Below are 24886 nucleotides of genomic sequence, written 5' to 3' on the forward strand. Positions count from 1 at the left end.
CCCAGATGTGATCGATGATGCTCTCCACCGCATCTCCTCCACTTCCCGCTCCTCTGCCCTTGAGCCCCACCCCTCCAATCATCACCAGGATAGAACCCCACCGGTCTTCACCTACCACCCCACCAACCTCCATGAACATCATATCATCCGTTGTCATTTCCGCCACCTCCAAACGGACTCCACCACCAGGGATATATTTCCCTCCCCTCCCCTATCAGCGTTCTGAAAAGACCACTCCCTCCGTGACTCCCTCGTCAGGTCCGCACCCCCCACCAACAAAACCTCCACTCCCGTCACCTTCCCCTGCAACCACAAGAAATGCAAAACTTGCGCCCACACCTCCCCCCTTACTTCCCTCCAAGGCCCCATGGAATCCTTCCATATCCACCTCAAATTCACCCACACCTCCACACACATCATTTACTGCATCCGCTGCACCTGATGTGACCTCCACTATATTGGGGAGACAGGTTGCCTACTTGCGGAACGTTTCAGAGAACACCTCTGGGACACCCGGACCAACCAAACCAACCACCCCATGGCTCAACACGTCAACTCCCCCTCCCACTCCACCAAGGACAGGCAGGTCCTTAGACTCCTTCATCGCCAGACCATAGCAACACGACGGCTGGAGGAAGAGTGCCTAATCTTCTGTCTAGGAACCCTCCAACCATAAGGGATGAACTCAGATTTCTCCAGTTTCCTCATTTTCCCTCCCCCCACCTTGTCTCAGTCCCAACCCTCGAACTCAGCACCACCTTCCTAATCTGCAATCTTCTTCCTGACCTCTCTGCTCCCACCCCCACTCGGCCTATCACCCTCACCTTAACCTCCTTCCACCTATCGCATTTCCAAAGCCCCTCCCCCAAGTACCTCCTCCCTACCTTTTATCCTATCCTGCTTGGCACACCTTCCTCATTCCTGAAGAAGGGTCATGCCCGAAACGTTGATTCTCCTGCTCCTTGGATGCTGCCTGACCTGCTGCACCTTTCCAGCAAGACATTTTCAGCTCAACCTAGATTATGTGTCTAAGTCTGAGATACAGTAACCACATAAATAGTTAATGTTTTAAGTACATTTCAAGGCATATGTTTTGACAAGAACCAAACTCTGTGATATCTATTATTCATATTAACACAGAAAGCCACAGAATATATCAGCATCCCTGACTGGAGAATCCAGAATATAATGGGCTGGCTTTTTCCATTTGTAGTTAAGTTGTGATAGTGAGTGGTGTCATGGCATCCACTCTGCCATGGCCCAAATGAATTTTCTCAAGTAACCTTCCACTTTTCACCTCATTAGTTATGAAACTGAGATTTTGGGCACATTTCTTGGGAATCTCTGGTGAGCAAGACACAAGTACTTGACCAAGATGGTGGCAGAGTACCAGCGTTGCATTTGAGCTCCTGGTCCAGGGCTCGTCAACATCCATTTGCTTTCTCTGTTTTTCTTTCTTTTTGCTTTTGCTCTTTTTCTTTTTTTTCTCTTTACAAGCTTTTTCCAGCATCTTCTGCAGGACGAGAGCAAGCCCAGCCTCGAGAGAGTACATGGCAATAGCAGCAACAGAGTCTGCAAGACTGACGGGTCAGAAAGCTAGCCCAGTGCTGGGAAGACAGCAAGTCCAGTGCGGGGGAAAGAGCGAGCACAGGACAGGGGAGACAGTAAGCCCAGCACAGGGGAGACAGTAAGCCCAGCACAGGGGAGAGAGTGAACCCAGCACAGGGGAGAGAGTGAGCCCAGCACAGGGGAGAGAGTGAGCCCAGTGCAGAAGGGAGAGAGTGAGCCCAGTGCAGAAGAGAGAGAGTGAGCCCAGCGCAGAGGGGAGAGAGCAAGCCCAGTGCAGGGGAAAGAGTGAGCCCAGCGCAGGGGGGAGAGAGTGACCCCAGTGCAGAGGAGAGAGAGTGAGCCCAGCGCAGGGGAGAGAGTGAGCCCAGTGCAGAGGGGAGAGAGCAAGCCCAGTGCAGAGGGGAGAGAGTAATCCAGCACAGGGGAGAGAGTGAGCCCAGTGCAGGGGAGAGAGTGAGCCCAGTGCAGAGGGGAGAGAGTAATCCAGCACAGGGGAGAGAGTGAGCCCAGTGCAGGGGAGAGAGTGAGCCCAGCGCAGGGGGTAGAGAGTGACCCCAGTGCAGAGGGGAGAGAGTGAGCCCAGCGCAGGGGAAAACGTGAGCCCAGCGTAGGGGGGAGAATGAGCCCAGCGTAGGGGGGAGAGTGAGCCCAGCGCAGGGGGTAGAGAGTGACCCCAGTGCAGAGGAGAGAGAGTGAGCCCAGCGCAGGGGAGAAAGTGAGCCCAGCGCAGGGGGGAGAGAGTGAGCCCAGCGCAGGGGGTAGAGAGTGACCCCAGTGCAGAGGAGAGCGAGTGAGCCCAGTGCAGGGGAAATAGTGAGCCCAGTGCAGAGGAGAGAGAGTGAGCCCAGCACAGGGGAGAAAGTGAACCCAGCGCAGGGGAGAAAGTGAGCCCAGCGCAGGGGGGAGAGAGTGAGCCCAGTGCAGAGGGGAAAGAGTGGCCCGGCGCAGAGGGAGAGAGTGAGCTCAGTGCAGAGGGGAAAAAGTGAGTCCAGTGCAGAAGGGAGAGAGTGAGCCCGGCGCAGAGGGGAGAGAGTGAGCCCGGTGTAGAGGAGAGAGTGAGCCTGGCGCAGAGGGGAGAGAGTGAGCCCGGCGCAGAGGGGAGAGAGTGAGCCCGGCGCAGATGGGAAGAGATTGAGCCCAGCGCAGAGGGGAGAGAGTGAGCCCAGCGCAGAGGGGAGAGCGTGAGCCCAGCGCAGAGGGGAGAGCGTGAGCCCAGCGCAGAGGGGAGAGAGTGAGCCCAGCGCAGAGGGGAGAGCGTGAGCCCAGCGCAGAGGGGAGAGCGTGAGCCCAGCGCAGAGGGGAGAGCGTGAGCCCAGCGCAGAGGGGAGAGAGTGAGCCCGGCGCAGAGGGGAGAGAGTGAGCCCGGCGCAGAGGGGAGAGAGTGAGCCCGGTGCAGATGGGAAGAGATTGAGCCCAGCGCAGAGGGGAGAGCGTGAGCCCAGCGCAGAGGGGAAGAGATTGAGCCCAGCGCAGAGGGGAGAGCGTGAGCCCAGCGCAGAGGGGAGAGAGTGAGCCCGGCGCAGAGGGGAGAGAGTGAGCCCGGCGCAGATGGGAAGAGATTGAGCCCAGCGCAGAGGGGAGAGAGTGAGCCCAGCGCAGAGGGGAGAGAGTGAGCCCGGCGCAGAGGGGAGAGAGTGAGCCCGGCGCAGATGGGAAGAGATTGAGCCCAGCGCAGAGGGGAGAGCGTGAGCCCAGCGCAGAGGGGAAGAGATTGAGCCCAGCGCAGAGGGGAGAGCGTGAGCCCAGCGCAGATGGGAGAGAGTGAGCCTGGCGCAGAGGGGAGAGAGTGAGCCCGGCGCAGAGGGGAGAGAGCAAGCCCAGTGTGGGGGAGACCATGGATCCAATGTGGAGGGGAGAGCGTGAGCCCAGCGCATCGGAGAGAGCAATAGCCCAGCGCAGAGGGGAGAGAGCGGACCCAGCACAGAGGGGAGAGAGCAAGCCCAGCATGAGGGAGTCGGTGGGCCCAATGTGGAGGGGAATGTGAGCTCAGCTCGGGGGAGAGACAGCGGGCCCAGTGCAGAGGGGAGAGTGAGCTTGGTGCAGAGGAGAGACAGCGGGCTGTGCTGGGAAGAGAATGAGCCCATTGAGGGGAAGAGAGTGGGCCCAATGTGGAGGGGAGAGTGAGCCCAGTGCGGAAGGTTTTGAGCCCTGAGGCAACGTCAATGAGGTATACTTAGTGTAAAAGATGGTGCCTGAGGATCGGTGATTTCGCTGTTGGCTATATCCAGCGTTGGTCACAGCAGGATGGCACAATGGCAACATCGACTGCAGCGATAGTCTCCAATGTTGGTGGATGCAACGTGGGCAGTGGCAAAGCTGAATTGGCCCAGTGGTAAAAGACGGTGCCCAAAAATCAGCAACTTCAATGTTAGTTGGGTCTGACGAGGTGATAGTGATTCTCAGCCAGTTCAGAAAGCATGCATCGATGGACTTCTCTTTAAGCTATATCTTTTCCTTTTCTCTTATTCTTAAATTATCAAAATGGTGCTGGATTATGGTGACAAATGAAAGTTTTTCACTGTATTTTGTTGTGTCTCACTGTAAAATACATGTGACAATACATGTTGGGATGGTCTCGCTTTCAAGGTTCTGGCATCATAATTAAAGTTCACATCATATCAGATGCTGCAAGCCAGGAATTACCCCTCCCACTATCATACTTGACCCTAATTACTGAGACAATGTCCCAGCAAAAGGCAAAGTTTGTTCCCTGTTTCTAGGTCAGAGACTTAGAAGTGCTAGTGGATGAGATAGTGGAGAGGAGGGTAGTCCTCTTCCCTTATGACCATCACAGAAGGTTGAGCTGGCCAGAAAAGAACAGGATAGCTCATGTAGGGATGGGAAGACACTAATGGGCATTAATAAGATTACCTATATTACACTAATCTGATATATGCATCACCAGCGCATTTCTAATGCTGGTCTGTGAAGAAACACCGAAATGCCCCCTCTAAAGTAGATTGTTATGGACTTGAAGTCAGCTACATTTGTCCAAGTGCAGGCATGAATACAGCGTGTGGCTGATGGGATTTCAATGTCAAGTTGTGTGGTGTTTTGCAGAAGACTATGATTTGGTGAGCTGCAGCTACTAATATTCTGCCTATTTTACCTGTGGTGTTTTTGCACAATCCACACCCTTGCGTGGAGTAGAGGAGAATTGGGATTGTAATGCAAATAGTGTGCATTGGGTTATGAGATGCAAATACATGGGAAATAAGCTTGTGGCCATTGACAGTGAGATTTTGAAGTCACTATTAAAGGTCTGAGAGGAAAATCATGCCAGTTTTCATCAGTGTCAAGAATATGATATTTTTCTTCCAATCTTGCCCTGTTTAATCACCTCACTTGCCATTATTATTGTCACAGCAGGGTAGTGAAAATTCCATCCGATGCCATGATTTCAACATAATGATTGATTATTTAAACTAAGAGTAGGAGAAGTGTCTTCATTTCAAGAGCTGTGAATCTTTGGAATTTTCAACCCTTCAATGACTAGATGCACATTCATTGAGTCAGTTCAAGACAAAGATTGCTAAATCTTTGGTACTGCGTTTATTACTGAATATGAGGATAGGACAGGAAGAAGGACTAGTCATGATCTTACTGAATGGTAGAGCGGGCTCAAATGGTCATTATCTTGCTCTGCTTTTTCTTATAATATTGTTATGCACTTGGGTCTAACATAGAGATGTCTTTTCACTTATGGAGGAAAGCTAGCGTTGTGATCACAGATATAAGATGGTCCCAAATAAATACAAGAAGGAATTCAGGAGAAACCTCTTTACGTTGAGGTGGCTAGAATGTTGAACTCACTACCACAGCAAGCAAGAAGCTAGGCAAGCACATGACAAGAGCAAAGATGGGTAGGTTGATGAGGTGAGATGAAACAGTATAGGAAGAAGCTCATATGGAATTAAACAAAGCATGGACTTAGTGGGCTGTTAATGCTCTGTAATACTTTAAAACTCACAAAGTAAAACTCCACACTACAGTATTTTTAGGCACTGTCTTGTTAGTGTGGAGAAAAAAGATTGAACTATATATCATAAAATACTCACATCGGGATCAAACTGCACCTTATTGTTGTGCAATGTGATCTAAAGCTTTTCGATGAATTCTTCTCATATATTACAACGTATATTGACACATTCCTTTTGTCCTTACCTTTACTTTCAGCACCTCATCTGCAGTGTTAAATCCATCTGTAGCTGTAAACACAACTAAATCATGCAGTGTTTCTGAATCATCATGTTTGTACCTGTGAACAGAGTGGAAATGACGCCACAAATTAAAACAACACAATCATAAGGGAAAAAACAAACAACAGTTCAAGTGTTACCTTCTATGGACACAAGTTCAAATTACATCCATACCCTATAATTACTGACAATAGGCAGTGACATTCATAATTTCACATGAAACTTGTTGAAAAAAATCTTTTAATTTTAACCAAAAACAAAACGGTCTGTACCTTATTCAAAAAAATACATACAATGCACTGGCCAAATCACACAATGGGACAACTGTGAAAAACATCACAGCAAAGCACTCATCTGATTGACAAGTCGGAAACAGATTGTATCAATGTCAGCAGCTATTGTAGATATGAGGAAGAACGCTCTGCCACTGAATAAATCTTATCTGAAAGTTTATAATGAGTGAATCAGTGTGTCAGCTAACTTGCATATTTGCTGTCAGAGTGTCTGTATCTTTATCTAAACATGCTGTATAATCATCCTGAAGAAGAACATTGCAACATTTCTGATACAAAGTTATTTCTTTTAAAATGAAAGCTTGACAGTAATGGGTTAGAAACTGACCCTTCACTTTGGACAACAGCAGCAAGGAGCCCAAATCTGCTAAAGCAGTCGGCTGGATACTTGAACAGCTTTCAGTTTCTAACTCCACTAGCATTTTTCCAGTGACCTGTGGCAGATTAATGGGGAATGACATGGGGGGAGGGGGTGTGCTACTATTGGGCCCGATGGATTTTTGTGGGTCCTGGACGAACTCTTCTGCTCCTCCTTCTTTTGTTCTGTTTTCAAAACTACACCCATGAGTTTAGGTACAACACAGATTGCTTAAAGAGACTACAAGTTCAAGACATGCCTTCAGACTTGGCTACCTTATCACATAGCAAGATGAAATTCTACAATTGATGATAATCATAGGCATACCAGACTAACTTTACTGTTACATTATTCACAGATTATTCTATTGCCTAATGCTAGTCAGTCCACTCCACTTGCTTCTCTGCAAAAGTTTTTGTTTTCTTTCCTTCTCTTAACTCCACCCACACTGTACTATTTCTGCCCACTGAGGTCCAGCTCCATGAGATCATTGCAAGTTTTCTACTAATCAAGCCCTTATACAACAATCCTGACCCCAAAGAATCCTGAAAAATAAAACAAAAGAAAGCTTTAATATGAGGCCTCCTGAAGGATTCACAATTTCTGCAGAAAGTAGTTCTGGTTTGTTCCAATGTTGGCTAACATTTCTTTTAATGCACTTTGGAATTTCACTGGAAACTGTCTAACATAGTGCTTGCATAATTTGATGTCTCCAACTTGACAGAAATACAGGAAAAGAATTTATCTATAATCTGTTGCTTAGATTGATCCAGAAGGTGTTGGAGAAATTACACTGAAGTGAATTTTGCAAAATGAGTAGGGCCCAAGGTGTAAATGGACACACCAATGAAACAAGAAGTGCCACCTCTAACTATATTTCACTTCAGAACCATGTTCTGTGAAATATTTTTTTCTGGAGCTGCAGCACTATCAAGTGTAATTAAGACAAGTTATGAAAACCTCAACTTTGCCTGTAATTAAAGGAACTTTTTCACTGGGATTCCTAATTGAATGATTTTTTTCAATTACATAATGTCATCTCTTGCATCTCTGGTTCTTCCAGGATAATTTTTAATTATAGTGAATTCCCAGTCGATGTTTGACAGCAAAATATTTCTGGCTGCTCCAGGAACTTAACCAAGCTAAAAAAATTGTCCCATATAATGTGAATATTTTCTATCCAACCACCCATGCTTTTTGAATCCAAATGGACTGAAGGATGTACTCTACAATTGGCATTATTCATTGATCATATATAAAATCAAGAAAAAATGACTCACAACTGGTATATCTGACCTTATTTACTAAGCAACTCCTGTTCCTTCTAGGTTTACCTATAATATTTTTTGACTAAAACTTTTGAGAAGTACAGACGAGTTGTTCATTCCAATCTATTCTTTGCCCTTTCAGATCAAAACATCTCTTTTATTTGTGTCTTGGTTATGATTCAGGCACGGTGCACCTCCCTGCCCCACCAACATCTTTGCCCATCTTACCACCTGTCCTGCAATTTCTTTGGAAGTGACTATCTTGGTCAACATGCAACCTTTTAAGAATCACAAGTTGAGAAAATTGAGCTAGAATGCATCACCTGACTTGAAAGGATTTGAGGTCATCAAGTGTAAACATATCCCCTTCCTGCATGATGTTTCCTTGCAGTTCAATATCTCCATGCTGTGGTTTTTGTTTCAACTGGATTCGGATATCCTCATCAATCGTATCCTTATCTGTCACCATCAGATTATCTGCAGTGATCATGCAGCTTGAACCTTCTTCAGCTTTTATTTCATTAGTGAAAATCTAACAAAAAGAACCAACAAAATGTTCACTTTGCAAATTTCAAATGCAAATCCAAATTCAAAAAAGCAGTTTTCAGAATAAATAAATATGAAAGGGGAAGAGTAAATGAAAAACAACAACAAAAAAAATTTTTTATTCTTGGTGAGGCAGTGGTCCACTGGTATTATTGCTGGACTGTTTATCGAGAGACCCAAGTAATGTTCTGGGCACCCAGATTCAAATCCTACAACAGCAAATAGCGGAATTTAAATCAATAAAACTATCTGGAATTAAGAATCTAATGATGATTGCTAATCCATTGTCAATTGTCAGAAAAACCCATCTGGTTCACTAATGTTCTTTGAGGAAGGAAGCTACCATCATTACCTGGTCTGGCCTATATGTATCTCTAGACCCACAGCAATGTGATTGACTCTAACAGCGCTCTGGGCAATCAAGGATGGGCAATATACTCTGGCCTCACCAGCAACATATTCCATGAATGAACTTTTTTTTCAAAATTACAACACGTGCTTTTAGAGTGTCTTCCATTTAACAAATGTCAAAAGTACTATAGCAGGCTGTAGAGAAGAACGAAAAGCAGAGTTGGAAAAGTAAATTCTGTATGCTGGGTCATAGAGTTGGAAAAAAATGACAGAGAAGAATTTGAAAATGAATAAATTTAATGCACTAGTGAATAAGGGAACCAATTGAGGTCAGTGAGGATGGGCCAACAGCATTGTCCCAGTAATTAGTATCATAAGAGAAACGGAAATTTCAATAAAATTGTTTTAAGATGCATTTCAGGCGACTTGTTGAGGGAGCTTAAGAGAAATCAAATCAAGAGATTATGTTTAAAGTCTTCCCCAGAGGTGGCCAAGAATGGCTGCTGTTAGTTAAGAAGATTCAGCATGGAGTATGAAGCTTAGTTAATAACAGACTGTTGGAGTGCTCAGACACTGAATTCAGTCTGAGGGAGCTACTTGAAAAGTGATTGCTGTCAGCATGAAGTTTTTAGTGAAAGCTGAACAGGAACCCAATATTTGAATACCTGAGTTAAAATAATATAGGAAAGAATTTCATGCTATGGCCTTAAGTGTGTATAAGTTACTAGCCTACGGCATAATTGCAAGAATAACAGTTTTGTGCAAATAATTGCAAGAACAATGAGAAAAGTGGGTAGTAAAACATTTTGATCAAAGACAGAAAGATTGATGCCCACAAGCTGATTCTACTCCAGTAAGCATGAGTAGTGGACCTATATTGCATTCTTTCTCCTTACCCTCCAACACCATGAATACTTGTCAAGTACAATTCAAATAAGGAAATCTTCACTCTGCCCCAGATTATCCGTTTACCTCAATAGGAGAGGTCCTGAGCAGTCTTTCTTCTGTCAGTTTTTTGATTTTGTATTCAAAATTATAAAATTTACAGTACAGATGAAGGGCATTTGACCCATCATGTCTATACTGGTTTTGGAAAGAGATAGTCAGTTAGTCCCACTATCAAGCATTACCTCCATAGCCTTCTATAGAATTATAGAAGATGGCAAATTTCAATTCGTGAACAAATTGACACAATTAACCCTGAGTCCACCATAATTCAGTAGTGGTTCAGGAATTAAATGGGGATCACATGGCACTCCCACAGCCTCAAAGATTGGAGTAGATGAAATAGTTTGTTTTGCTAAAATTATTAAGTTAGCAGGTAAACTGATATATACACAAATGAGGTAAATGGAAGATTAATAAGTTTGCTACTTTTAAAATCAAAGTACTGTGCATTCTACAAATCATAAAATGAAAATTCAAATTACCAACATACATGATTAAATCTCTTTCAATGTTGATATTCCCCAGTGATTATCCAACATTATTTGTTGTTGTTATTAATATGCTTTCATATTTAAGTACCCCACTATCCTAATAAATGGCGATTAACGTCTGATGTATGGTAAATGACATTTTGTGGATGAACATAGGGTAATGAGACCACAGAGGGGAAATAACTGCAGGATATAAACTTGTAATCATCATTACTATTGCTCTTTTCAATAACTATCTTGTATTATATGCCTTAATCCTTTAAATAGTTTTCTAAATAAATATTTTATCATAATTCATCTAATCCAAATGTTTTCTAATTAACATCAATACATCATGACTTTTTTTAATTAAGCAGTTTTTTATGTATTTTAAACACACAACAAGAAAATCAGATCATTCTGGTAGAAATAATCTGAAATGCTGCAGCTGGAAAAGTTTAATTGCCTTTGGGGCTGGATTTATAAATGATTGAAGAGATCCTGCAGAATGCATAGATTAAAAAATTTTTTTAAATAAATAAATGATTTTCTCAAGAATCTATTTCACATTGTTTAATAGCAAACTGTTGCTGCTCTCCCATACCTCAGGTGGTTGGTTGTCCACAGGAATAATGGTGATTTTAAAGACAATTCCAGTCACGATACCTCCTTGCTGATCCTTGACAGAAAATATGAACTGCACCAATAATGGATGAGGCCCGATATCCTCGAGAGGAGGCATGTACGCTACTTTCATGTGGTCCACTGCATGCTGGAATGTAAAATTAGCAAGTGAGACAAATGCAGAAAGCTTGAAAAACAAAGGAAATACCACAATGTCAGGATTTTCCCATTGATTACAGGGTATACATAAAATCAGTACATGACTGGCAGAGTACATACATGAACAAAAAAAATACTTTCAGGAAAGTTAACTATGTGATGTGTCAGCTCCAAGGATGAAGTAAGGCATTCAATAGCATTCATTTGCTGCATTGTGTCAAACTTGCAATTTGGTCTGGGATATTGAATGGACAATATGTAACTTGGCTGACCATTATACATAAATCATCCGAAAATTCTTTTCAGGTCAATGAGCATCATGAGTTCCCTCTCTGCTCACACCCATTTTATGCTCTTCCAAAGTTGAAATTTCTTGCCAGCTTCTCCCATTTGTACTGTTAACTTCTGCTGAAAGATTTATATAATCATTGGATACATGCTGAGGAAACTAACGTATAAGGAAGTAAGTCAAAACTTTACTTTGTCTTTATAAGCACTGCAGGAGAGATATTATTTCTCTATTCTTGTGTGAGGAAGAAAAAAAGAGCTAGACAATCTTCCTGCTTTTGATTACTATACAGAGACATCTGGGAAATGAGTGGGCTTAGATAGCAGATGATAACAAGATTGGACACAGTTGTGCTGATTTCAATAGTCCAAGAGTCTGCTGATGCTCAATATCTACAAGAAAAATTTGTTCCAAAGTGTGTCCAGAGGCTCTGATCATTCATAGTGTGTGACATCTCCTTTAGTAATAGGGGCAGGGGGGCATGACATTTATCAGGAAATTTAAAAAAAAGGTTGAACAGATTTTTTTTACAAACAAGGTAAAAAAACTTCTAAATTGCCAGAAAAAAAGCATGAAATAGGCAGAATAAATTGGATCAAGGAGACACTTCTGGAGAAAAAGAGATTGAGACATATGGTGAGAAGGTGGGTATGTAGGTACATCTGCCAAATAGAGAAAGGTTTGTAGGACGTATTGGCCTTCTGTTATTCCTGAATGTTATTATGCTCTTGAATTCTTATCTCAGTATGTGTAAAAGCTTTTATGTTAATTCTTTCATTGCAATCAGCAGTGATTTTTTAAGCTGGAAATTGCTTTAAAAAGATTAGTTTTGATTATGGCAAACAATAACTTTAAATATTGTAAGGTTTGTTGTGTTGAAAATTTGTCTCTCAGCATTAGAGGCTTGGTGTATTATGGCAGCTTTGTACATCAATGATCGAAGCATAAAGTGCTTTGGAATAGAAATAGAAAATTCTGAAAAACGTTAGCTGGTCAGGAAACAACTGTGAAGAAAATAGCTTTTCAGACGTAGATATGTCTAAACACTTTGAAGAATGGTCTACGACTAAAACATGAACTAGTCTGGTCCATTTGCAAATAATGTTTAACTCGAAGGTGTTGCCAACATTTTGTGTTTCATTTCAGATTGCCAGTATCTGTAGGTTTTCTCCAATTGGTTTGGAGTTCACCCACTGAAGGATAAATGGGACTCCTGGTGCTGGAGAAATTAAACTTGGAGAGTAGGAAGAATGATAATCCAGTTTGTGATCATTCTGAGCAATCTACAAATCAAGGGAACAGCAAGTAATGTAGACAGTTCTTAATAACCGGCTAATGAGATTTGTTTTTTGGGTTGGATAGAATTAAATGCAATAACATTCCTGTACAGAGAATGCATTAAATAGGCCAGAAATTGTCTTTGTAATCTTCAAACTATTTATATGAAATGTGAAATAAATAAACAGCTTGTGATCATTCATTTCCATTGTATATTGGGAGATAATGAAGGAACAGAATTCCAACCTGGAAAGTATGTCAACTGAAAGATGTACAATCCTCAAATTGCCCATAGTGTTATGTGCTTTAGTCAGAGGGAAATGGGTCTGAGTGGGTTACCCTTCAGAGGGTCAGTGTGGACTTGTTAGGCCGAAGGGTCTGTTTCCACACTATAGGTAGTCTAATCTTATCTAATCTGAATGGAAAAAACTGTTAATGGCAGGGAGTATTATCCAACATAGGATCCTAGGGGTTGGGTACATAGTGGACTCGCAGGTAGACAGGGTAGTAAAGAAGTCATTTGGCACATTTACCTTCATTGGTCAGAGCATTGAGCATAAGAATTGGGACATAATTTGTGGCTTTCCATGACAATGGTGAGGCCACTTTTGTATACAGTTCTGGTCGTCCATCTATAGGGAGGATATTGTTAAATTGGAAAGACTGCAGAAAAGATTTACAAGGATGTTGCCTGAACTAGAGGGTTTGAATGATAAGGAAAGACTGGATATGGAAAAACACACATATGATTCCTATATATCCTATACTATTCTTGCTTGGAAATATATCTCTATTCCGTCATCATGACTTTGCAGGTGATGCCAGATCCTGTGGATGAGTGAATCATTAATAACTTTAAGAACATCATTCAAAACCTTTTAGCTCATTGTGTCCATGTACAGGATATCACAATTGATGCTTTTGCTGTGAAGCATCAGGTGGTGTCACCACAAATGGTTGCACAGATGGTTTGCGCGACTGGGGGAGTAACATTCCAATCCCACCCTTATATGGTGTATAGCTTGCAGGTTTTATTAAACTAGCAGCCATCAGTCTGAACTATAGACGTGGCACTGGAAAAGCACAGTAAGTCAGGCAGCAGGACAGTTGACGTTTTGGGCATCAGCCCTTCATCAGCAATATGGAGATGGAAGGGGGCTGAGAGATAAATAGGAGGGTGGGGTGGGGGTGGGGGAAGATGAGTGTGAAGATGATAAGGGGATGCAGGTGGGAGGTAGTTGTGATAGGTCGGTGGGGATAGTGGAGCAGATAGGCGGGAAGGTAGATGGACAGGTAGGACTGGTCAAGAGGGAGGTGTCGAGTTGGATGGTTGGTTCTTGGATGAGATGGGGAGAGGAGAGATTTGGGCTGAAAATGTGTTGCTGGTTAAAGCACAGCAGGTCAGGCAGCATCCAAGGAACAGGAAATTCGACGTTTCGGGCAAAAGCCCTTCATCAGAAATTTTTGCCCGAAACGTCGAATTTCCTGTTCCTTGGATGCTGCCTGACCTGCTGCGCTTTAACCAGCAACACATTTTCAGCTCTGATCTCCAGCATCTGCAGACCTCACTTTTTACTAGAGGAGAGATTTGGAAACTGGTGAAGTCAATGTTGATGCCATGTGACTGTAGAATCCTGAGATGGAAAATGAGGTGTTCTTCCTCCAGTTTGTGGGTGGCTTTGATTTGGCAGTGGAGGAAACTCAGGATTTGCATGTCCTTGGAGAAGTGGGAGGAGGAGTTGAACTGGTTGGCCACAGGGTAGTGGGGTTGTTTGGTGTGTGCAACAAAAGATGTTCCCTGAACCGCTCCGTGAGTTGACATTCTGTCTCCCTGATGTACAGGAGACCACATCAAGAGCAATGAATGCAGTAGATGAGGTGGGTGGACGTGCAGGAAAATCTTCGACGGATCTGAAATTATCCTTTTGGCCTTGGATGGAGGTGAGTGGGGAGGTGTAGGTATGAGGGTTTACATTTTGTGCAGCGACACAGGAAGGTGCCAGGTGTGGAGGGTGGGGGGCATGGTAGGGGGCATGGAGCTAACGAGGGAGTCACAAAGGGAATGGTCTCTGCAAAATGCTGATAGGGGTGGGGTGGGAAAAACATCTCTGGTGTTGGACTTTGACTGTAGGTGGTGGAAATGGTGGAGGATAATTCGCTGTATCCAGGTATTAGTGGGGTGGAAGGTGAGGACTGGGGGGGGGGCGTGGGGTGGGGGGTGTGTGGGGAGGGGGGTGGTTCTATCCTTGTTATTGTTGGAGGGGTGGATTTCGAGGGTGGAGGTGCGGGAAGTGGAGGAGATGTGCTGGAAGGTATCGTTGATTACATGGAAAGGGAAATTGCAGTCCTTGAAATAGGAGGACATCTGGGATGTCCTGGAGTGGAATTTCTCCTCCTGGGAGCAGTTACAGAGAAGGCAGAGAAATTGACAAACAGGAATACTGAATTCAAGGAGTATTATTCTGTATTGTTTGTAGAGGTCTAGGAGAGAAAGATTGGTATACACTGAGCAATATTAAATAATAAGATGATCACATTCAGTGGAATATTATCTTTGTTGACAAACAGTTGACATCCACAAACTAAGTAAATGACAAAATCTTTTCTATAAGCTACAGAGTAGTCCTGTTAATGATACGTGGAATGGACAATCATCATCATTTCCAAACTATTCAACACCGTATCAGAACACAGTTGGAGAATGTTGAAACTATCTGCTGTTGATATTAGCTTCCCGGTAGTCACATCTCCTCTGCAACAGTCACATCTTTAGGTTCTTGCTTATTTAATTGTCTGTCTTTTGTTGTATCATTCATTGAATTACAGTCTTATGGATCACGTAAGCATTTGCACATCTACTTAGGAGTACATTGTAATATGTGCAAGTGATCCATGCAATGAAATAGTTGCTCCAGAAAGATGTATAGCAGCATCTTCTCTCAAGCCAGCATGTCTATCTTTGAGCTGCAAGTCACTGAAAACCAGATCTACTGGATAGAACATGTGGTTAGTTTGTCCACAACCCAACTCTTGAAGCAACTTCTCTACTCAGAGCTTTCTTACAGCAGGAGAGCAATGAAAATCGAACAATAGAAATGTTATGACACAAATAGAGGTCATGCAGCCCATCATATTTGCACTGGCTGGGTAAATTAACATTCCATTCTCATCCCATTTTCCAACACCTGGTCCATAGCCTTGTGGCTTCAGATGCAGATGCAGTGTTTTCACCTCAACTACCAAACTGGGCAGTAAAATCCAAACAACCACTCCCATTTCTTTACTCTCATTTTTCATCTTGGGTCTGTGCCCTTGGTAATTGGCCTCTGGAATAGGTGAAACAGGTTTTCCCTGTCCACTCTATTCAAACTCTTCATCATTTTGTATACCTCAATTAACTCACAGAAAACCATTCAAATTCCTTTTCATTAATTCTCCTTGTTACCTCCAGAAAATTTAATTAAGTTAGTAAGACAAGACCTTCTTAACAAAACTATACTGATCATCCTGATTAATTTTCACTTTAGTCACAATTAATTTCATCTCTCATAACTGGTTCTCACAATTTGCCCTCAGCGAAAGTGAGACTGACTGGAGTACGCTTTAGGAATTTTCTCAAAGCATCCTTGTGAAGGTCAAATATCCATGCTAACTCAAAGGAATCCCTTGCTTGTGACTGATCAAAATGGAGAATGTTCATTATAGAGACCTCCAAATCATGAAGAAATCTTTTAAGGAGCACATGGAAACTTCAGAGAGTGCACATAAAGCTTCCCAAGAACTCCTTTACTGGACTATTCATACACCACCAGCCCTGCATGTGCCATTGACAGCAAATCGTGCATTGGGGATAAGACATCTCAGAACCTATTAGAGTGGAATCAAAGCATTGTGAAACCTGAGAAATTATCTACAAGAAAGAGAATGAAATAATTGCTTTATGACACCAGAGAATTGCACCACATTTTCTATTAGAGCCCAATATTCCTACTCAACCTTAATGGTTTTCATTTGAATAGTACGTTTTCACATTTAGGGTTTGTTTTACCATCATTCACACAACATGTTTTTAGTTCCTTTTACAGACTACAATCATATTTGAGCGATAGTTCTCTACTTTTTTGAACACGATTTCACTTATTTCAATACATATGAAAATTTCACAGCATGTCCAGAAAAATAATGATGATTTACACATTGTTTCAATGATTGGTTCTATCTTATGCCTCCATGGGATTTTTCTCACCTTCAGAAGACAGAATTGCACTATCCTATGTCTTTCTCTTAGGATTTAATTGCCACATAAATGTTATAAGAGCAATTAAACAACAAAACAGTAATAACAAATACGTACATTAAATTTTGATAGCTTACGTATAAGTTAAATAATTTACAAATATCCTGTTATGTTTCATTGTTGTATATGGATGAACTGAATTCGTGATTTTTAAAAGTCTTCATTAGTTCGAGAAATGACTCTACTAGATGAAGCTCACTTGGAAAATTCCTGTTTTTTTTATTTGATTGATTGTTGTCACATGTGATGTGTTGCATTTTGGAAGGTCAAGTACAGATGGAAATTATACAGTGAATGACAGAACTCTTAGGAGTATTGATATGCAGAGGGATCAGGATGTGCAGGTCCACAAATCACTGAAGGTGGGAGCGCAGATGGATATGGTAGTAAAAAGACTTATGACATGCTTGTTTTCATCGGAAGGGGCATTGAGTATAAATTTAGACAAGCTATGCTGCAGCTTTATAGAACTTTAGTTAGATTACACTTTGAATATTGCATAAAGTTGTGGTCACCACACTACCAAAAGGATGTGGATACTTTGGATAGGGTACAGAAAAGGTTTACAGGATGTTGCCTGGTGTGGGGCATTTTAGCTATGAAGAAAGGTTGGATAGACTGGGTTTGTCTCTACTGGAATGCAGGAGATTGTGGAGTGACCTGATAGAAGTTTATAAGATTGTGAATGGCACAGATAGAGTGGAAAGTATGAGGCTTTTTCGCAAGGTGGAAGGGTCAATTACTGGGGGAAACAGGTTCAAGGTGTGAAGGGGAAAGTTTAAAAGAGATGTGCGAGACAAGCTTTTCATACAAAGTGTGGTGAATGCCTGGAATGTACTGCCAAAAGAGGTGGTGGAAGCAGATACAATAGCAGCTTTCAGGAAACACCTGGATGAATATATGAATAGGAAGGGAATAGAGAGATATGGATCCTGTAAATGAAGCCAGTTATAGTTTGGAAGGGCAGAATGTATTGGCGCAGGTTTGGAGGGCCAAAGGGCCTGTTCCTGTACTATATTGTTCCTTGTTCTTGGTTCATATGTATCGAGACACAGTAAAAAAAATGTTTTGCATGCTCTGCAGGCAGATCATACCATACAAAGTGCATCAGGGTAGTAGAACAGAGTGCAAAATACAGTGCTACAGCTGCAGAGAGAGAAAGATTGACATCAGTATTTGAGAGGCCTGTTCAAAGGTCTGATAGCAGGGGGGAGAAGCTGTTCTTGAATCTGTTCATATGTGTATTCAAACTTTTATATCTTCTATCCTGGGGAAAAGGGTGGAAAAGAGTTTAACTGGTATGGGAGGGGTTTTTGAATATGTTGGTTGCTTTCCCAAACAAGTGGAGAGTCAATGGATGAGAGGCTAGTTTGCATGATGGACTGGGCTATGTTCATGATTCTCTGTAGTTTCTTGCAGTCTTGGGGAGAGTTGTGATGCTCTCCTGTTTGAGAAATTACATAGGACAATTACATCTCATGTTGCCTTAGAAGAAGAAGAATCCCTACAGTGTGGAAATAGGCCCTTTGGCCCAACATGTCCACACTAACCCTCCAAAGAGCAACCCACCTTGACCAATTTCCTGACCCTATTATCTTATATTTACCCCTGACTAATGCATCTAACCTACACATCTTTGAACACTATGGGCAATTTAACATGGCCAATTCACCTAACCTGCACATCTTTGGATTGTGGGAGGAAACCGAAGCACCTGGAGAAAACTCACGCAGACACAGGGAGAGTGTGCAAACTCCACACAGACAGTCACCTGAGGCTGGAATTGAACCCGGATCCCTAGTGCTGTGAGGCAGCAGTCTTAACCACTGAGCCACCGTGCTGCCCAAAATATTGTACAAATGAACAAACTATATTATTATATTTAGCTTATTGTATTGCAATGGCATTTAGGAGTTGGACATGATTTTTATTTTTATATAATATGACAAAATTAAACATCCAGTACCAAAAGATATTATTTCTCTCTCTTTGGGCTGTGTTTTCCTCCAGATTTTGAGGTCTTCCCATCATTTGGAGAACAGGAATTTGGCATCACATTTGAAGGAAAGAACCAATATAAATCGGTGTCCATCAGATACTTAGTTGGTCAGCTTCATGGCCTCCTTTGAGATTATCGACTCTGAAGGACAGAATCCCACCTGCAAGAGTTGCTGGCCAAGCATTGGCTGGCAGCACACTGTTGTAAAAAGCAGCACTAGGAGCTGCAGCTGCTGTAACTGACACACTGATGTCAGCCCTAGGATTGATGCTAAATCCCAGTGCACATGTATGAGAGGACGAGGTAAGCATCATGAAGGCAGTGTCATTTGTAATGTCAGAAAGAGGGTGGTCAGAGGAAAGCAAACAGGAGTGGATTTCAACCTCCCATACCATATGGTGGATCATTTGCCTGTACCAGAGTTGTTGTGAATTAGATACCTCTCACCCAATCGACTGCATATAAACTTGGTAGGGAAGTATAGAAAGCTATGAGAGTTTGGAAGATTCCTTGAGCTACCAATAAGATTATCAAATGGCTTATCATTGAGCATAATTGTTTTTTCATCTACTGGCAGGTGGAATTTCTGCATCAATTCTTTCCCACTCTAAGCTAATTAGAGTTTTCCCAAAGATGTAAATCTGATGTGATATCCCCATTCGATCCTGCTGACTCACACACTACCATTCCCACTTCAGCAGGCTCCACTAGATCCAGCCAAATTTCCACCTAAGGTTGAAACAATAATTGGAATCCACCATTTATCTCATCGCTATAAGTACAATTCAAATAATAGTAGTCATAGGACATAAGAGTCATGGCAAATGACAGAGTACGTGGCATTAATATGACAGATGCTCTGTTAACAGTGCTTAGAAGTTGACTGAGTGATCTATTTTCTATGTCTATGGGGTATACTTCTCCAAATGCGTCCTAAATGGGAACATACAGTCAATGTTTCCCTACATCTATCAGGAAAAAAACGTTGAATGATTTTTTTTCTGCTGTTCAGTGCCAAAATGCAAATATTAGGCATATGTCCATGGTTGAATTCTGCATGTAATATACTGAAAGATTTCTCACCTCTGTCGAACCATCTAATGCAACTTAGAACCATTTTCAAGAGTAGAAATCCAGGACTGTGGTCCTAACCTAAGAAGCTAACTATACAAATTACATATGACAGAAGTCAGTGAATATCTTCAGTCAATTGCAAGTAGTGCCAGAAGACATAAAATATATTTATACAGTTTTCAGTGCTCAAAATTATTGACATCATATTTTAAAACTTTTTTTATCCCCATATGCTAAATGCAAACAAATATGTAGAATGTTGCTTGACCTGTAATCTGCGTTCTATTTATTGCAGTGCTTTTATTTCACATCCAGCTCAAAATTAGGATAGATGATTGGGTTAGTTAAGAATGATCAACAGAGAGCTACGCTGTGGAATGTGATTGCTCAGCCAGTTGATTTTAACTGGTCTTAATAAGTCTGCTGAAGTGAACCAAAAAATGTATCCCAAGATTCTTGTTATTGCTAAAATCTAAAATGACACCTGAGTTTATGCTTTCATTTCCAAACGCTGAATGATCTATATACTAGCATTATTTCTAGCGTCAATTAAAATATACAAACAATCCATAGTGATCAGTGTTGATATTAATTAATCAGTTATAAAGAAAATATTCCCTGACAATTCCGATGACTTTAAAATCTAAAAAGAGGCAAATCTGAATGATTTACATATTGGCATTAACTCTAGCATTAATTAAAATATACAATCAATCCATTTCAGATTACTTTAATTAATAGTGGTTGTTAATAGTTTTGTCATTACAATTCTAACATTGCAGAACTGGTTGCCTTTAAATAACACTATATTTCCAGGACCAACTGGAAAGGCATCAGGACCAGTTGAGAATGCACCATCGGTGCACACTGTGGCTGCTGACACATGTAATTATGCTGACACTTTTCTGGTTGGTGGCAGCAGAATCAATGTTATGGAAATTATAATTCCACCACAACCTGGCGAGAATGTTAGGTAGTTACTGGGAGCTTTAATCTCTGTGTCATAATCTTGAGCTCTACATTGGATACATTTTCAATTTAATATTTTTATTTATTATATTTTGAATTCAAAACACTGAACATGGTGATGAGTCTTTGTGGCAGCTGCAAAAACAGTGGCTTACTTGGGAAGAACGGAAAAGCTTAAGAACATAAGATATAAGAGCATGATTGGGCCTTTTGGCCCCTCAAACCTGCCCCATCGTTCAATAAGATCATGGCTGATCTGCCTCAGGTCTCAACTCCTTTTTCCTGTCAGCTCATTATAGTCGTCTATCCAGATTCCTGATATTTCAAAAACCTACTTACCTCTTCTTTAAATATCTTCTTTAATTTAGTCTTCATTAATCTCTGGGACAGAAAATTCCAGACAATAACAACATTCTTGGAGAAGGATTTTCTCATTACCTAAGTTTTGAATGGATGATTTGGAGATGCCAGTGTTGGACTGGGGTGTACAAAGTTAAAAATCACACAACACCAGGTTAGAGTCCAACAGGTTTAATTGGAAGCACACTAGCTTTCGGACTGATTCTAATCTAAAAAGTGAGATAACACAGTTTTACATGAATTCACGCAGTTTTTGAGCAAAGTACAATGTAACTTCACCCCACAAAATATGTGTGCATGTGGGTCTTTGTGTCTGAGTCTGTGTGTGTCTGTCTGGGTTGGAGGTTGTGAGTGTGAGAGATAGTGTATATGTCTGTGTAGTGAGTGTAGAGTGTCTTAAGTCTGTGAAGGAGTGCATGTGTGAGTGTGGGAGTGTGTGTGTTTCTGGGGTGGGGGGTTGTGAGTATTTGTGAAGAGAGTGTACGTGTGTGCGCATGAGTGTAGAGTGGTCTAAGTCTCTGAGAGGATGCCTGTGTGAGTGTGGGAGTGTGTGTGAGTGTTTGTGTGCGTGTTGTGTATATGTGTGTGTGTGTGTGTGTGTGTGTGTAGGAGTGTCTGTGTGTGTGTATAGTGCAATGGTGGTCACCTATAATGTGGCATGAACCCAAGGTCCCGGTTGAGGCCCTCCCTATGGGTATGGAACTTAGCTATCAGCCTGCTCGGCCACTTTTCGCTGCTGCCTGTCCAAAGTCCGGCTTGGAGGATGGTCACCCGAAGATCCGAAGTTGAATGTTCTGGACCACTGAAGTGTTCCCCAACTGGGAAGGAACACTCCTGTCTGTTGATTGTTGTGTGGTGCCCATTCATCTGTTGCTGTAGCCTTTGCTCGGTTTCCCCAATGTACCATGCCTTAGGGCATCCTTGCCTGCAACGTATAAGATAGACAACGTTGGCTGAGTCACATGAGTACCTGCCACGTACATGAAGGGAGGTGTCCCCACGTGTAATGGTTCACACTCTGACATGTCTTGCAGCGCCTACCATGACAGGGTGGTATGGAGTTGTCCTGAAAGCCGGGCAGCTTGCTACAAACAATGATTTGATTGAGGTTTGGTGGTTGTTCAAAGGCGAGCAGCGGAGGTGTGGGGAAGGTCTTGACGAGGTGCTCATCCTCATTGATAAGGTGTTGCAGGTCATGAAAAACATGGCGTAATCTTTCAGCCTCTTGGAAGTACTGAACAACGAAGGGTACCCTGTCAGTTGCAGCACGTGTCTGTCTCCTGAGGAGGTCATTACGGTTCCTTGCTGTGGCATGTCGGAACTGACGGTCGATGAGTTGAGCATCGTACCCTGTTCTTGTGAGGGCATCTCTGAGTATTTCCAGGTGCCCGTTACGTTCCTCCTCATCTGAGCAGATCCAGTGTATGCATCGGGCTTGTCCATAGGGGATGGCTGTTTTAATATGTTTTGGGTGGAAGCTGGAGAAGTGTAGCATTGTGAGGTTGTCTGTGGGTTTATGGTACAGTGAGGTGCTGAGGTGTCCATCCTTGATGCAACACATTATCAATGAGAATGAGCACTTCACCAAGACCTTCCCCACACCTCCACTGCTCGCCTTTAAACAACCGCCAAACCTCAAACAGATCATTGTTCGTAGCAAACCGCCTGGCTTTCAGGACAACTCTATACAACCCTGTCAGGGTAGACGCTGCAAGACGTGTCAGAGTATGGACATGGATACCATGTACGTGGCAGGTACTAATGTGACTTAGCCAATGTTCTCTATCTTATACGTTGTGGGCAAGACCAAGCAAAGGCTACGGCAATGGATGAATGGCCACCGCACAACAATTAACAATCAGGAGTGTTCTCTCCCATTTGGGGAACACCTCAGTGGTCCAGGACATTCGACCTCGGACCTTCGGGTGGCCATCCTCCAAGGCGGACTTCGGGACAGGCAGCAGTGAAAAGTGGCTGAGCAGAGGCTGATAGCTAAGTTTGGTACCCATAAGGAAGGCCTCAACCGGGACCTTGAGTTCATGTCACATTACAGGTGATCACCATTGCACTATATACACACACACACACACACACACACACACACACACACACACACACACACACACACACACACACACACACACACACACACACACACACACACACACATCCTCTCAGAGACTTAGACCACTCTACACTCATGCACACACGTATACACTCTCATCACAGACACCGACAACCCCCAGAAACATACACACTCACGCATGCACCCCCTCACAGACTTAAGATACTCTACACTCACTACACACACATATACATTATCTCTCACACTCACAACCCCCAACCCAGACAGACACACACAGACTCAGACACAAAGACCCACATGCACACATATTTTGTGGGGTGAATTTTTACTTGCAGAGTTACATTGTACTTAGCTCAAAAACTGCATGAATTCATGTAAAACTCTGTAATCTCACATTTTAGATTAGAATCAATCTAAACATCATGGCATCGACAGAAAACACAGGGGGCTAACATCTTCAACATCTTGTCTCCCTATCACCAATTGTTACAGTTAAACTGATAACAGCTAACCCGAGAATGCAATTTTTAAAAAAACATTTTGTGATTTACACATGAAAGAAGTGAAACTATCATGCTATTCGAACAGATGAAAGACTCAACAGACAATCAAGGTATTTTTCAATGTATAATTTCAATTACATCACACTGTAAATTTTTGCTATAAATTCTGTGCCTTACAATTGTGTCCTCCACATTCACCTGATGAAGGAGCGACGCTCTGAAAGCTCGTGTGCTTTCAATTAAACCTATTGGACTATAACCTGGTGTTGTGTGATTTTTAACTTTGAATGGATGAGTGTCCCTTTTATTCCGATAATTTGCTCCTTAATTTGAGATATCCCACTAATGGAAACATCTTCTCAAACTCTACCCTGTTAAACCATCTCAGAATCTTATATGTTTCAGTGAGACCATCCCTCATCCTTATAAACTCCAATGAAGAAAGGCCTAATATGTTTCCTTTTCTTGATAAGTCAATTATTTTTTTCTCAACAACCAGCCAAGAGAATCTCTTTCAAACAGTTTCCAATGCCAAAATATCCTTTTTTAAATACAGGGACCCAAACTGTACACAGTATTCCAGGTGCCACCTCACTGGCATAGTCTATAGTTGTAACCAGACATCCCTGCTATCAAATCCAACAACTGAGCAGTAAAGGCCAAAATTTCATTGTTAACAAAATGTTAATTAGCCTATATTTCTAATCAACCTATTCAGAGATGTTATTACACACATCTGGGCAAGTAGGACTTGAACCCAATTAGTCCAGGGGAAGGGACACTATCACTGCTCCACAAGGGGGCCTACACAAAACTTCATTAGTATTTTTTAATTATTTGCTACAACTGCATGCTGACTTGTGTTTCTTGCACATAAATACCCAGATCACTCTGAGCTGCACTGTGCTGGAGTCTCTCTCTCTCTGCTTCAATAGTAGTCTGCCTTTTTGATTCTTCCTTTTAACAAAGTTTCAGCAGACATATTGAAGCCAGTTAAATGATGAACTCACATTTTCCTACATTAGATTCCATTCATCTACTGAAGAACATATTCATTTGTAGAAAATAGCTAATGTAACTAAATAATTCAAGATTAAGAATCACCAAAATGCCTGGGCTAACTCAGTCATTTTCACAGCATCTGCAAAAAGTCCTATTAATAAAAGCAATGGCACAATGTATTGTAGATGAGAATTTGATTAATAATGGCAAAGGAGTAGAACAATTTTGGGAACCATTAATTTGA

The 24886-nt window shown here is 42.3% G+C and overlaps 1 protein-coding gene across 3 annotated transcripts in view; it reads right to left on the reverse strand.

Moving 5' to 3' along the window:
- The window catches only part of frem1b (Fras1 related extracellular matrix 1b), a 192311-nt gene that overhangs the window by 92033 nt on the left and 75392 nt on the right, over window positions 1-24886 (reverse strand). For 2 of the 3 annotated variants that reach the window (XM_060830422.1, XM_060830423.1), the window contains exons 13-15: window positions 10607-10774; window positions 8011-8219; window positions 5734-5827 (exon numbers count right to left, since the gene is read on the reverse strand). In XM_060830422.1, the coding sequence (XP_060686405.1) occupies window positions 5734-5827; window positions 8011-8219; window positions 10607-10774 (471 nt within the window). Of the gene's footprint in view, window positions 1-5733; window positions 5828-8010; window positions 8220-10606; window positions 10775-21677; window positions 21977-24886 lie in introns of those variants that run through there. The other variant, XM_060830424.1, reaches the window with a different exon arrangement.

Source organism: Hemiscyllium ocellatum, chromosome 9, assembly GCF_020745735.1.
Source record: "Hemiscyllium ocellatum isolate sHemOce1 chromosome 9, sHemOce1.pat.X.cur, whole genome shotgun sequence".
NCBI lineage: Eukaryota > Metazoa > Chordata > Chondrichthyes > Orectolobiformes > Hemiscylliidae > Hemiscyllium > Hemiscyllium ocellatum.